Here is a 14026-nt window from a genome sequence, read left to right on the forward strand (position 1 = left end):
ATGAGAATACTGACTGGTGGGGGCTTCCTCATTCCAAACTACAGGTGCAAAAACCAGGGGCATCTGATGGCTGTAGCGGGATTTGCCTCCTCAATACTATCTGTTCTTGTGGCTGAAACATTTGGAATGTTTGGGTATCCACAGGTAAGGTTTTTGTAAAGATAAGAGTTTGATCCTTAATATACTGAACATTTCCCCAAGCCTGCAATGGACACTTCACTCTTAATATTATTAATATATCACCAACATATTACGCAGCGCTGTACAATAAATAGGGGTTACAAATGACATACGAATACACAGTGACATGGGAGGAGGAGAGGACCCTGCCCAGGAGAGCTTACAATCTAGGAGGTGGGACAATATTTCTAGAGATCCAGTGTTACAAATAAAAAATAAAAAGCCTTTTAACACTGTATGTCTCTTCTAAAAGTGCCCAATAATTGCAAACATTTACAGTACAAGTGCTGGAGGCTCACAACTAGCCGCTTACACTTTTTCATAAGTATATGCATGAACTTATTATCTACTTAAGGCAGGAATTATTGTAAAAAAATAAAAAAATTTAACCAGACCTTTAAATGAAAACTTGCAATCAGGCAGGTATGTTTTTTTTTATTGCAGTAGGGAGATCACCTCTCTGGTTACAAGTTTTCATTTATACTTAGCTATCCATGCTCCTTTGTGGGAGCCGCTATCATCTTCTGCTCCTCTCTTCTGGGCGACCTGACTTTGACTAACTTGATTGGACATTTCCGGTTCCTTCTGCAATAAAAAATAAAGATCACAGTAATGTCCAACAATACATTTATCTTTCTTTCTCTCTAGCAGGATGGAGCCATCTTTGTTCAGGCACTATCCAAGGTCTACTCGTAATGAATAGATTAGCAGGGGCAGCACTGTGTCATTTCTCTGGACAGTCATTTTTTTAGTCTATATAGGATTTATAAATTTTCTTTACTTTACATACATTTTTTATACAATTGATCAATTAATAAAGCCATTAATGGGTCATGTTTGAAGTTGTGTCTGTATCGGTGTTTTTCTTTTTATTTGTGTCATTTCAATGTAGTCACTTGCCTAAAAGTAAATGTATACCTTGTGTTTTGATGCACAGGAAATCCTAGGTTCTTTTTAAGTATACTATGTGTTACAATTTCAATGGAGGGATCACAGCAGGGTGTCGCTTGCTCAGATTGGCTCTGTGTTTACAATGCTCAGTTCATTCAGCTATCACTGAAAAGAATCAACATAGATTGTTTTCAACATGTTTACATGGTCCTACAGGTGACATTCATGGTTCCTTAGCTTAGGGCTAAAGCTACGTACACACGTCCAAAGGTTCTTGTCCGATAATAGGCTCAGTGCCGATATCGGACGAGAATCTGGAGTGTGTACAGCGCCCGTCATCCATCGTCCGAATCACCGTCCGTCTTGGCGGATCCACGGACGATGAACGATGAATGATCCCAATACAAGGGAAGGGGGAGAGCGCACAGCAGGGTTCCGCTCCATCGTTCTCCCCCTCCCCTCTCCATAAAGCAGTATGTACAACACTCGTTCATGCATCGTGCAGTCCTAAGTAGTTGGAAAAATCGTGAAGGATCCTTTCCCACGACAATAATTGCACGTGTGTATGCAGCTTAACAAAGGTGCTTTATGATTCTTTTTAAACTCACAGAAAGTGATAAGGACACAGAACTTCCGGGAAAATCAACAGGTATTTTCTGTATTTTGTTAACAATTTTTATTATAGAATTTCAAACTGAGGGAAGGGAAATACAATAAAATAACATAAAATAAATTATTGAATCACTGTGAACATTTCCATTCCGCAAGATTAATATATAAAGAATAACAACAGTGGAAAAGTTGGAAAGTTTTGTTAAACAATGAGAGTATCATGTCCATCTACAGATCCATTTGTCTTTTACCTATTTATACAAAATCAGGGAATGGGGGGGCGGGGGTGACAAAAAAGGAGGTGGTTGTAGGTATGGAAACATCAAATTATATTAACAAACAAATATATAATCTTTAACTTAAACTATAAATAAAATACAGTAATCCGTGTCTCTGAGGGTCAACATCCTCTTTACTATGCTGGACAACAGAATGGAAATAAAGGTATGTACAGAAATACAATAAATCACCACTAAACATGTGAATTGGAACAGAATTACATTTACAAATTAAATTGTATAGGATCAGCTGGTTGATGCACCAAGAGCCCTAAGGCTAGGTAGACAAGTGCAATGGTTCTCGTCCAATAATGGGCTCAGGGCTGACATCGGATGAGAATCTTGCATGTGTACAGCGCTTGTCATCCATCGTCCAAACGACTGTCCTGGCGGATCCATGGTTGGATGGATCCATGGATGATGGACGACGAATGATCCTAATGGAAGTGAAGGAGAGAGAGCGCAGCGGGTGCCGTTCCATCAATCTCCTCCTCCCCTCTCCATAGAGCAGAACGGTGCTGTATGTACAGAACTCGTTCATACATTGTGCAGTCGTTTGTCATTGGAAAGGATTTTTCATGATCCTTTCCAATGACTATTATTGCATATGTGTACATAGCCTAAGATGGTACCAATATTTTTCATATTTATTAAGCTGAAAAATGAAAACTTCCGCAGCCACTGCGTCTATTTGTGTTTTGGAATTTAGAACAGATTATAAAAGAAATGATTACAGTATAATCACAACATATTTTTTTTATATTTACAGATCAGTTATGGTGCCACTGACCCTCTCCTTAGTGACACTCAGAAGTTCCCGTACTTCTTTAGAACAGTCCCTAGTGCCATTCATCTACAAAATATTGTAAATTTGGTGCTGAAATACTTTGGCTGGAAGTGGGTTGGAATTCTTCATTCAGATTCTGAATCCAATGAAAATGCGATTCAAACAATTAAAGCCTCCATCATCCATGGAGGGGGCTGTATAGCCTTCATCAAAAAGTTTTTGAGTTCCACTAAATATCTGAACAGTGAATATGTAAGAATTGCCCATATTATCACAGCCTCCTCAGCAACTGTTATTGTTTTCTGGGCTGATTTGGAGTTTACATATGAGTTATACTTGTTATTGCACAAACTACCAATCTCTAAGAAAGTCTGGATCTTCCTGACAGATATGGGCCACCTTCTGACTCCCACGATTGATAATCTTGACCTCAGTCCCTTTCATGGAAATCTGGGTATTCAGTTAATGAAACATGAAGTCCCTGGGCTGATGGAGTTTTTATGGAACACAACTTTGGAACAATATGACAATACCAACTTTATAATCCTATTTAAATCCTCCATGTATCATTGTAACCAGCACAAGGGAAAGGTGCTTTATCACACATGTAGACATGATTTGGAGAAGAAGAAGAAGTTGATGGGCGCTGAAACACTTGTGGAAAGTTATTGTTTATACAATGCAATCTACGCTTTGGCTTATGCCCTTCAAGATTTATTGACATCCAGATACTGGTTAGAGAAACACAGGCTGGGGACATCACCGGCCCTTACCAACCTAAAGCCATGGATGGTGATTTTATTTAATATGTAATTTAAAAAAAGCTAGAAATAAATTAGGGCAGCTATTCAACACATTGCGAGCAAAGCAGCTGATATAAAAATCACCTGGGATGCTCAGACTTTATAGACATTTGCTAGATGGTGCTACATAGCTCTTCTGAGTCTTAAAGATGCTACTTATTACATCTAGGGTGTTCCACAAAATTATTTGTTGTACACAACTCATTTCCTTTCAAAGTGTAGGTAGATCAAAGTGTACATGGATCACATATAGGTCACACATGGTCATATGTAGGATGTTATTATTATACTGTATTTATAAAGCACTAACATATTATGCAGCGCTGTACATTAATAGGGGTTGCAAATGACAGACAGATACAGACAGTGACACAGGAGGAGGAGAGGACCCTGCCCAGAAGAGCTTACAATCTAAGGCTAGGTACACATGTGCAATGGTTCTCATCCGATAATCGGCTCAGGGCTGATATCGGACGAGAATCTGGTGTGTGTACAGCGCTCGTCATCCATCGCCCAAACGACTGTCCTGGCGGATGCACGGATGTTGGACGATCGTAAAAAGATGGAGGATCATAAAAGATCTTTTCCAACGACAATTATTGCACGTGTGTACATAGATCAAGAGTTATAAAAAGAATATTGGCACTCCACTGAGGACACCCATTGTGTCTTTGATAATCCAGAACAAGAAGTTAAAGTAATAGGAATTGCCAGGAAAGGAATGGGCTATAACTGTTTCCCATTCATTTAAACAAAATAGTTTTTGTTGCCGTGTTTACATTAGAGAGATCTCCCTTTTACTTTCCACTGCCCCTTTGTCACTGGTACACAAAATAATCCAACATCAACCCAATCAGCACAACAAAAAAAAACATTTACTCTTTGTCACCTTGTCTTAATATTTATTTATGTTGCTTTGGATAGATCTGGGCTCCAAAACAACGTTATTTTTGTACACAGTGTTAGATTAAAAGTTACCAAGAAAAAAAAAAGGCGCCAGTACTTTCTTGGATATTTGGGTCATTGTCATTTTTTATAATGCTAAATTAGAGAATAAAAGTATTTATTGTTTTAAAAATATGAACCTGTTTTGTTGATAGCATTTCCACAAAATGTAGACACTATTGTGCATTGCCTATCTATTTTAAATTGTTTTAAAGAGGATCAGACCTTTTTTACCAACCATTACCCTGTTTCAGCCAAAGCCATGGGAACACTCAGAAAAGAGAGAGTCACATATGAACATTTTCTGACAGTGGTTTACTGACAGACAACCCTGTACAAGAGGTATAAAATGATCAGGATTGTAAAAAGCAAAGGTTCATGTGTGGCATTGCCATTGAGAGAGTTAGTAGTGGTAGTGTATGTTTTCTGTCTTTACATTTTACTTTTTTGTTATTGTTGTTAGACAAGTTTCTAGGAAAGTAGAAACATAAGAGAACCTTCCCCAGCACAGAAAACACTGTATGAATGTAAAATACATTTATAATGTATAATACATTTAAAATACATAATATAATTTAAAATACATTTATAATACAATATACTTTTTATATTGGTGATTTTAAGTATTTTTTGTACAAAAGTCAAAACACACATTATATATATTCTGTATGGCATGACAATATCATCATTCTAGTTCCTTGTTTGGCCAGTGTGGCCTTTGCAGTGCTAGGTCCCAGGTTCTGATCTCGGGCAGGATGCTATCTGCATGGAGTTTGTATGTTCTCCTTGTGTTTGCGTGGGTTTCTTTTGGGTGCTTAGACTGTGGTAATGACATATGACTTTGGTAGGGACATTAGATTGTGAGCTCCTTTGAGGGACAGCTTGTGACATGGGTAAGTACAGCACTGCGTATTATGTTGGTGCTATATAAATACTGTGTAATAACAATAATCAGGCAATGCTAATGTAATGTTTATATCTCCTGATAATTGTGAATTATGCTGTAAAATGATAAAAATAACCCGTAAGCCTTATCCATCATTGGTCAAAAATGTGTCCAATTTGTTAATTAAAAAAAAAAAAAAAACAGGCAGATCCTGACATAATAAAGTTTTCCAAGACTGGAGAAGATGGACTACATGGATGAACCTGGGTGATGCAGCAATCCTGGGATGGATTTCTTAAAAAATCATTTGCAACTTCATTGCATTTCAAGTTTGTTGGATCACCCAGATTCTCCCATTACAGTCTATTTTCTTCAGTCTTATAGAAATAAATCAGGCTCAAAGTGTGGGTTTATGCAAATAAAATCATGGTTTGGTTTTCCTAATATATGATCTCCCTATCTATAGTCACAATATAGGGGCTACAATAAAAAATTACGTAAATACTTCTCGTTTTACCTCTCTGCAGCTTAAATTCTTCTTAAAGAGAGTTAATTTTACTAACACAGCAAGAGAACTCATTTACTTTGATAAATACGGAGATGCTGCTGGTGATTATGATCTGGTTAATTGGATTAGTAACCACAAAAAGAAACTTAGAAGCCTTCATGTTGGAAAACTTACATTTACAGATATCTTTGTGGATGAGTCTGCAGTAGTGTGGCCTGTCTACTTTAATCAGGTAAATTCAATGGTATATCGCCCATAGAGGTTAATACGGCATAGTCCTTAGCAATGTAGGGATTTCTCTAACAATTGCATTCTTTCTGATGTATATTAATGGAGACGATATTCCTGTAAAAAGTGTCAGTTCTCACAACACTTTCATAACTTTTTTTGTCCTAGGATTAATATTATTAATAAGTATTTTTTTTATTAACTAGGGACAATTCAAACAGAATTGACTTGATTCAGTAAAGATCAGTGAGTGCAGAGGTTCCCTGTGTTGAGTTTATTAAATGGGACCATTACCCTATCATCATTTTTAGTGTAAGTGAAAAGTACTTTTATGACACCTAAACATCAGCATTTATTTAAATGGAAATCTATAATAAAAAAATAAGGAGCTATCATTTCTGACTTCTCATGAAAATGCTTTGTGCCTGACTGTCCTTATGTTTCAGCATCCTAACAACTATAAAAAGTCTTTAGCACAAAATATAAGTTCAGCTCTTAAGAATCCAGCATTTTGGGAAGGAACCTAATGATGGCAACCCACAATTTTTTTGTAAAGGTTGCCTTTGAGAAGATACTACTTGAACAGAATAGTAAGAAGGAGTAGTTATGCCAATGACACTATGAAAAGGCTAAAATTCAGTATTAATGGTGCTTCTTTTTACTTTTTCACAATAGCACATAATTTTATACATAGAAATATTTATTAAAGCAGAAATAAACTGTTTGGTGGGTGTTGAGCTTCTGCCATAACATAAAACACACTCGCCCAATATGGCACATACTTACCCTGGGCAGGACCCATGCGCCGTCTTCACGGTGGATGATGTAACCCTTGTCCGTGTGCAGGAATTACATTATCCATGGTTGCAGGCCAGGGAGTTCGTGTTTTGACATAACAAACAAGGCAGGTCTCTTTTGTGAAATAGTACTACCTCCAGGTGTTTGTTTTTTCATTTTAGGCCCGTTTTCATTTAACACATTGTCATCTAATTGTGCCATGCCTTCTGTTTACCTATTTATTATCTTGGATCTACATCTGTTTAAAAGGAAATGTTGTACGGGTGCACACCAAATAATATGAACGTATTTCCAATTAAAAAGGTCAAAGAATAGCAGAATGACAGTGAAATGTTGTACATATGGGAACTCTACATTTTATTTTGCCCGAGACCTAATTTTGCCTAAAACCAGCATTGACTGTGCAGCATACTATCTTGTATTGCATGCTAAAACAAAAGTTTGGGGAAGTTGGTGTTTCTGGAATAAAACCTATGCTTAGGTATTACCTAAGGCAGGGGTATGTCTGCACAAAGAGCCATTCGTATTCAAAGGTAAAACAGGGAACCTGTTAAGTGTTGCATACCTTACTGTGTGTAGTTTACATAATGCATGCAACATTTACTTAAGGTCTTTTCACAATGCATGTTAAGTTAAAGTCTAAAGTTCAAACCTAATGTTTTTTAGCTTGAGTAGGGGAAGGCTAAAATGTTGCCCTTTTAACCATTTACGTCTTTTTAAGGATATTTCTTATTATTGGTCTATATGCCTTAATTTATTCTTCTTTAGTGTCTGGATCACCTTCATATCCATCTTTCCAATATTAATACTCTATTAGGCAGTTGTTACAAGAACAAGTTTGCCCATTGAAAGATTTTCTCTATATTCATGGTGTGGTGAGAACTTTCCCCCAACTTTGATTCCCGATGACAATGATGATTAGGACAACGAAAGAGAGTGAATTTTTCTGAGGATACAGAGAGAAAAAGAAACAGTGGTTCTAGAAATGTTTGCAGGTTTATTTAAATAAATACAAAAAATATTATTACAGTCTTTTAGGATCTCGGGTAATTAATTGAAAAAAATAAAAGCATCAATTGCTAGAGTCAGCTTTACCAAAAGTCAGACAGTATCACTTAATGCCATGTCCCTGGTTCTGATTCCTGCTGTAGGTGTTGCCACGTTCTGTTTGCAGTCCAAGCTGTGGACCAGGGTTCAGGAAAACAATACAACCAGGAAAGGAAGTCTGCTGCTATGATTGTGTTCCCTGTCCTACAGGAAAGATTACCAATCAAACTGGTAAGAACCTAAAAGAAGTGAATCCCATCTGTAACATTTGGTAGGCTGCATATCACAACTAGTATCAGAAGCAGCCTACGTTTGATTTTTGGGATTTGAGTATTCACATCCCTATTAGATTTCCTATGGCTCCTGAACCTTTATAGGTTATTGGGTTTTAGAATTTACCAGACTCCCTAACTAATGTGCTGGTTATATAAGCACTTCCAAGTTCCTGGGTTTCATTCCTATTGACATTTTAGAAGGTTTTAAGGACATATAGAGACACTTTACTAAGGGAAGGCACCCAGCCTAAGTTTAGATATTTCTGTGGCTTACCCATATGCCAGCCATAGAATTGATTTGTTCCTGTTTAGGATAATTCCCCTAGTCTTGTTTGTTCCCGGTTGCTGGTAAGATTTTTCAACCGGTAGAGGGATGTTTTGTCTATCTCACACAATCCCTAAAGGTAGAGGAGGGCTGAAAAGAAGAGCTAAATATTTGAGGACAGCCCTGGAGCAGAAGTTAAGCCATGAAGTAAAGAGGAGAAACTTGTGAGACCTGGCCTAGCCCAGCCATGGCTCTGGAAATAGCATATTGTAGGGCTTGGGTCTGTCTGGAGGCCTAGGTGGTGAAGAGTAGCCTGGCCAGGGAAAGTCCAGCTCCTAAAGAGGATAGGACTCCTCAAGCTCACTTATACCCCAGGAGTGGGGCTATCCTATCTAGAAATGGTTAAACGTAGTAATAAGCCGCATACACATGTGCAATAATAGTCGATGGAAAGGATCTTTCACCATCTTTTCCAACGACTATTATTGCACGATGCATGAACGAGTGCTGTACATACAGCACCATTCTGCTCTATGCAGAGGGGGGAGAGCGACAGAGCGGCACCTTGCTGCTGGTTCTCTCTTCCTTTGCATTAGGATTGTTAGTCGTTCATCATCCGTGGATCCGCCAGGACGGTCGCTCGGACAGTTAATGACTGGCGCTGTACACACGCCAGATTATTGCCCGATATTGGCCGAGAACCGTTGGACGTGTGTACGTAGCTTTAGCCTTGAGTATCTAAGACCGACTAATTTTAGAGGTCATTTGAAATCCACATATATTTGTGCTCCTTGAGGTGATCGATCTTTGGGGAACTTGACAGTAAGGCAGAATGAGATACTCACCTCTCCAGATTATGAGATAGCCATCTAGTTAGAGCATTCTACATCACTCTTTCTTAAGCGTCTTGCAATTTTAATAAATCTCTAGACTTTAAAAACTGATATAGCCTGACTTGATCTATTCCACCCAAGGAGAACCCACATTAGCAGCTCCAGCAAGGGTGTGCCATGAGTAAACTTTAACTTTCAACTAATTAATAATTACCGGTAAGAGATTTTCAAAATAAAATGTACATTCAAACACAACTACTTTATATATTTCAAACTAATATATATCAGCATCCTCTAAGAAGGGCTAGCACTTGTAGCCAATGAAGGTCTACAGAAAGGCACATGTGTGAAAGCTAAGGTAAGGTATGGCACTTACGAAGCTTACTCTATTGATAGAAACATTTTTCCACCTGATTGCTACTTCTATGGTAATTAATACCAATATTTGCACAAATAATTCATGAGAAATCTCCTCTATTGCTGTATTTTGCTGTGTACTTTTTCTCTTTGCTTCTATTTTCAGATATGATCCACTGTTTGAAATGCCATAAGGAACAATGGCCAAATAAAAACAAAGATAAATGTGTACAAAAGCAAATAACCTATCTGTCCTACCAAGAACTGCTTGGTGGATTCTTAGCTATAAGCGCTGTTGTTCTCTCTGTAAATTCTTTCTTTATCTTGGCCATTTTCATCCACTACAAAAACACTTCAGTCATAAAAGCCACCAACAGAAAACTCAGCTTGGTCCTCCTCCTGTCCCTCACTGTAACGTTCTCCAGCTGCTTGGTCTTCATTGGAATCCCAAGGAAAATAACTTGCATGCTGCGACAACCAATATTTGGCATGTCCTTTGCTGTTTCTGTGTCCTCATTGTTAGCCAAAACCATTCTTGTAGTTTTGGCCTTCCATGCCACCAAACCTGGAGGCCAAATGAGAAGATTCATAGGACAAAAGTTCCCATGTTTACTTGTTGGGCTATCATCCTTTCTTCAAGCCCTGATCTGTGCTGTGTGGATAGGAACTGGTCCACCCATGCCAATACACGATTTCCACTCACATCCTGGGTATATAATCATAGAATGTGAAGAACGACTTGGCTTATATATAATGTTGGCATTCATCGGTTGTCTGGCCTTGGGATGTTTAGTGATTGCCGTCCTTGCCAGGAATTTGCCTAGCGCTTATAATGAAGCAAAATATATTACATTCAGCATGTTGGTTTTCTTTAGTGTCTGGGTCACCTTCATACCAACCTATATCAGCACAAAAGGAAAGTATACGATAGCTGTAGAGTTATTTGCTATCTTGGTATCTGGAGCTGGGGTTCAGGTCTGCATTTTCTTTCCCAAATGTTATATTATATTCTGTAAACCAAGTAAAACCAGGGCCGCCTATATAAAATCTACAAACCTGAAGGTACCTAGAAAATGTATCAGTCAGAGGCAACAATAGCTTTATTTATACAAGTCAGACTATCCCAGGCAATTATACAGCTTAAGGGGTCATAATAACAGAAAGCTGAGCCTACCTGCCTACGCTTTAACCACTATTCAGGAAGAGTCGAACAATTTTAAATAATAGAACAATTACTTAAAATATTTTTTCATTTTTTTTTGCACAATAAAGGGCTCTGAGTTTCTTGACAGTTCAGAAATCAGGATCTGAGTTACCCATGTAAGCGAATTTGACAGTTCCAGTTACTCAAATTTGAAATATATACAAGAGACCTAGGTAATTAAAAAAGATGGTGCACTTTTGTCCTATTGTTGCTTCTGAATTCTCTAATTATTTGACATAAGAGTAACACGATAAGAGATAATGGAAGATGAGTTATATTATTAATGCTAAAGCTTGTGTATTAACATTCAGATAGAGTATAATGGGCTTGCTACAGATTTCTAAATAAAGTATTTTAAACAAAAGTTAATTTTTATGAGTTTGAAAACAGCTGGATTAAGCCATTGAAGCAGAACTTTACAGCTTTCTAAAATAGGAAAAACAACCCTTAAGCACCTGCCAAATGAATGAAAGATATTGTAAGATCAATATGCCAAAACAGAAGCAAGCAAGTATGCCTTGCAGTTATTACAAGACACAGAAGAACACTCAGTTCAGTAATCACTGACTTGGAAATAAATCCCATTGTCTTCCTCTCCAGAAAGCAAACCTTAGGTGATTTTGCTTTGTGAAATAAGAAGTCGATAAACTTTTCACATCTCTGTTTTGCTTACTCTGGAAACACATTTACAGGTCTTTCCAACAACTGCCAGACACATGGAGCTGTACAAGGGTTACCATTAGAGATCAATTCCACTACAGTGTGTTTAAATGTATTAAGTTACGGCAACTTATTCATATGAATAACCGGTCTGATGATGCAAAAATCATGTATGCAGCATTTTTGACAGTGCAGTGCATTGTAATTCATGCATTTGTTTTGAAAATAAAAGATGCACTGGGGTACCAGGGCAATGCATTGCATCAATGTGCAATTGTGTGTTAAAAAATGTTACTGTACTGCAATGGTGTGCACAGGCTGTTAGGTAGAGCAAACCAATAAGTGACTTATACTAATGCCAATGTTTAATGTTAAAAATAACCTGTGTGTTAGGCTGGGTACACATGTGCAATAGTTCTCGGCCGATAATCGGCTCAGTGATGATATTGGTCGAGAATCTGGCGTGTGTACAGCGCTCGTCATCCATCGTTCGAACAACCGTCCTGGCGGATCCACGGACGATGGACGACGAACAATTGTAATGCAAGTGAGAGCGCAGCTGGGTGCCGCTCCTTCATTCTCCCCTTCCCTCTCCATAGAGCAAAATGGTGCGGTATGTACAGCACTCAATCAAGCATCGTGCAGTCGTTAGTCATTGGATCGTTAAAGATCCTTCCCATGCACATGTGTACATAGCTTTAGAGTTGAGATTGGGTGTCAGTAGCTTTAATAGGTGTTTGATAGATTAGTATTAGGCCTAGTACATACAAGCAGATCCTTGTGCTAATTTTGTGCTTAACCAACTAATCTGATCAATATGACTGGTAATCCATTGGAAGTACCAATAAGAATTAGATTGGAAATATACAATACACTGTAAACCAAATTTTACAAGCACATCCAATCTATTCACAATTGAAGGAAACCCAGGAATATTGGTCAGATGCTAAATTTTCCTTCAGCTTACAAATTCGATCTGACAAGGTAAAGTTTTTGTTTGTTTTGTCCCTCTTGGAGAGATTCACCTTCTCTGTCCCAGTGACCATTTGATTGCACGGGGAAGTCATGCAATTCAAGAGGAAACCTATTTCAGGTCAATTGTCCAAAGTCTAGTACGCACAAGCAGAATCCATTTCGACTTTTGTCCTTGAATGATAAAATTGATTTAATTCTGATCGGTAATCAATTGGTCGAAAGTCCCAAAACTCTGTGCAACAGCCCTTTTGATCCAGTTTTCCTGGAGAGAAACAATTGGAATTCTGACAGAGGTCCCAACATGCTCATATGCATGATAGTTTGTGTACTTTTGATGTTACCCATATATCCAATCTGCATACAACCCATTATATCCCCCCAAAAAATCACTCTCACATCCAGTCAGTAGAATAAGCTTAGCTTAGTCCATAGTCATTTCACTATGTTTTATTGGATCACAAATCAGATGAGAATCTGAATTAAAATCTGCTCCATGCATCTTTTGGAGAAGCCTGCTCACTTCCTGTTGTGTTTCCAGAATAGTAATCTTCCAGCAAACTCCACAAAAAAACAATATATATATATGCAAACATTTTAAAAATATTTCCAGGTACTCATCCTGAATCTCCATGAATTCTTGTTGTACAAAAAACGAGGAGGAACCTAACAATTTTAATTCACAAATGTGTTATTTCAATTAAAACTTTGAGACATCAGTACACATAATGGGATTCAATAGCCCCCATTAAATGTCATTATGGGATGCCTGTGAACTTGTATGACCTTTCCTACCAGTTAAATGTTTGTTATTCTGAAGTCTTTGATGTCTGGGACACTAATCTCATCCCACAACAATGCAACCCAAAGAAAGGTCTCTTCCTAGGTGTCTGCAATTCAATAATAGAAAACTGTTTAGGTACATTTACTTTTAATGAAGTGGATAAGGAAGGAGTATAGGATGACATCTACCATAGATGATGCAGTAATGGCAAAAAGAGGTCCAATCCGATACAAGCAAGATGTACCTAATAAAGTAGCTGGTAATTGTACACACACAATAATCATACATGTTTGCCCTGACATTATTTCTTAAGGTCCTTTCTACAATTATTTATTTTGCCTTTTCTTTTCTATGCAGTACTGTGATGATGCATGCACATAGGTCATGACTGTGACACCCTGGGCACGCAGGAAGTAGGTAATGCTGAGTAGCATTCATTACAAAAGGCACAAATAATGCAAAATGGAGCAGCAAGTCTTCGTAGAGCAAAAGCAAAAAGGAAAGGAAGACAAGGGCTTTAAACTTTCTATCATTTTCAGAAGCAAAAACTCATGTGACATGCTTTGTTAATTCAATAGGGGTTACAGCACAAACTGATAATGTGTATACACAGTAGGCCTGATTTATTAAAGCTCTCCAAGGCTGGAGAGGATAGACTTTCATCAGTGAAGCTGAGTGATCCAGCAAACCTGGAATGTATTTGGTCTAGGGAT

The 14026-nt window shown here is 37.9% G+C and overlaps 1 protein-coding gene across 1 annotated transcript; it reads left to right on the top strand.

Annotated features, from left to right (window-relative positions):
* On the top strand, positions 1-10791 carry LOC140343972 (vomeronasal type-2 receptor 26-like). Its single transcript, XM_072430881.1, has 5 exons — positions 1-144; positions 2731-3540; positions 5910-6122; positions 8068-8194; positions 9860-10791. Exons 1-5 carry the CDS (start codon positions 1-3, stop codon positions 10789-10791), a joined length of 2226 nt encoding a protein of 741 aa, XP_072286982.1.
* Positions 10792-14026: the final 3235 nt, after the last annotated feature.

This window comes from Pyxicephalus adspersus, chromosome Z, assembly GCF_032062135.1.
Source record: "Pyxicephalus adspersus chromosome Z, UCB_Pads_2.0, whole genome shotgun sequence".
In the NCBI taxonomy this organism is placed as follows: Eukaryota; Metazoa; Chordata; class Amphibia; order Anura; family Pyxicephalidae; genus Pyxicephalus; species Pyxicephalus adspersus.

Excerpts from the sequence above, each read along its gene's own strand:
- LOC140343972 (XM_072430881.1), top strand. The coding sequence starts at position 1 with ATGAGAATACTGACTGGTGGGGGCTTCCTCATTCCAAACTACAGGTGC. Across the intron at positions 145-2,730 it reads GAATGTTTGGGTATCCACAG|ATCAGTTATGGTGCCACTGA; the intron begins GTAAGGTTTTTG and ends TTATATTTACAG. Across the intron at positions 6,123-8,067 it reads GGCCTGTCTACTTTAATCAG|GTGTTGCCACGTTCTGTTTG; the intron begins GTAAATTCAATG and ends TTCCTGCTGTAG.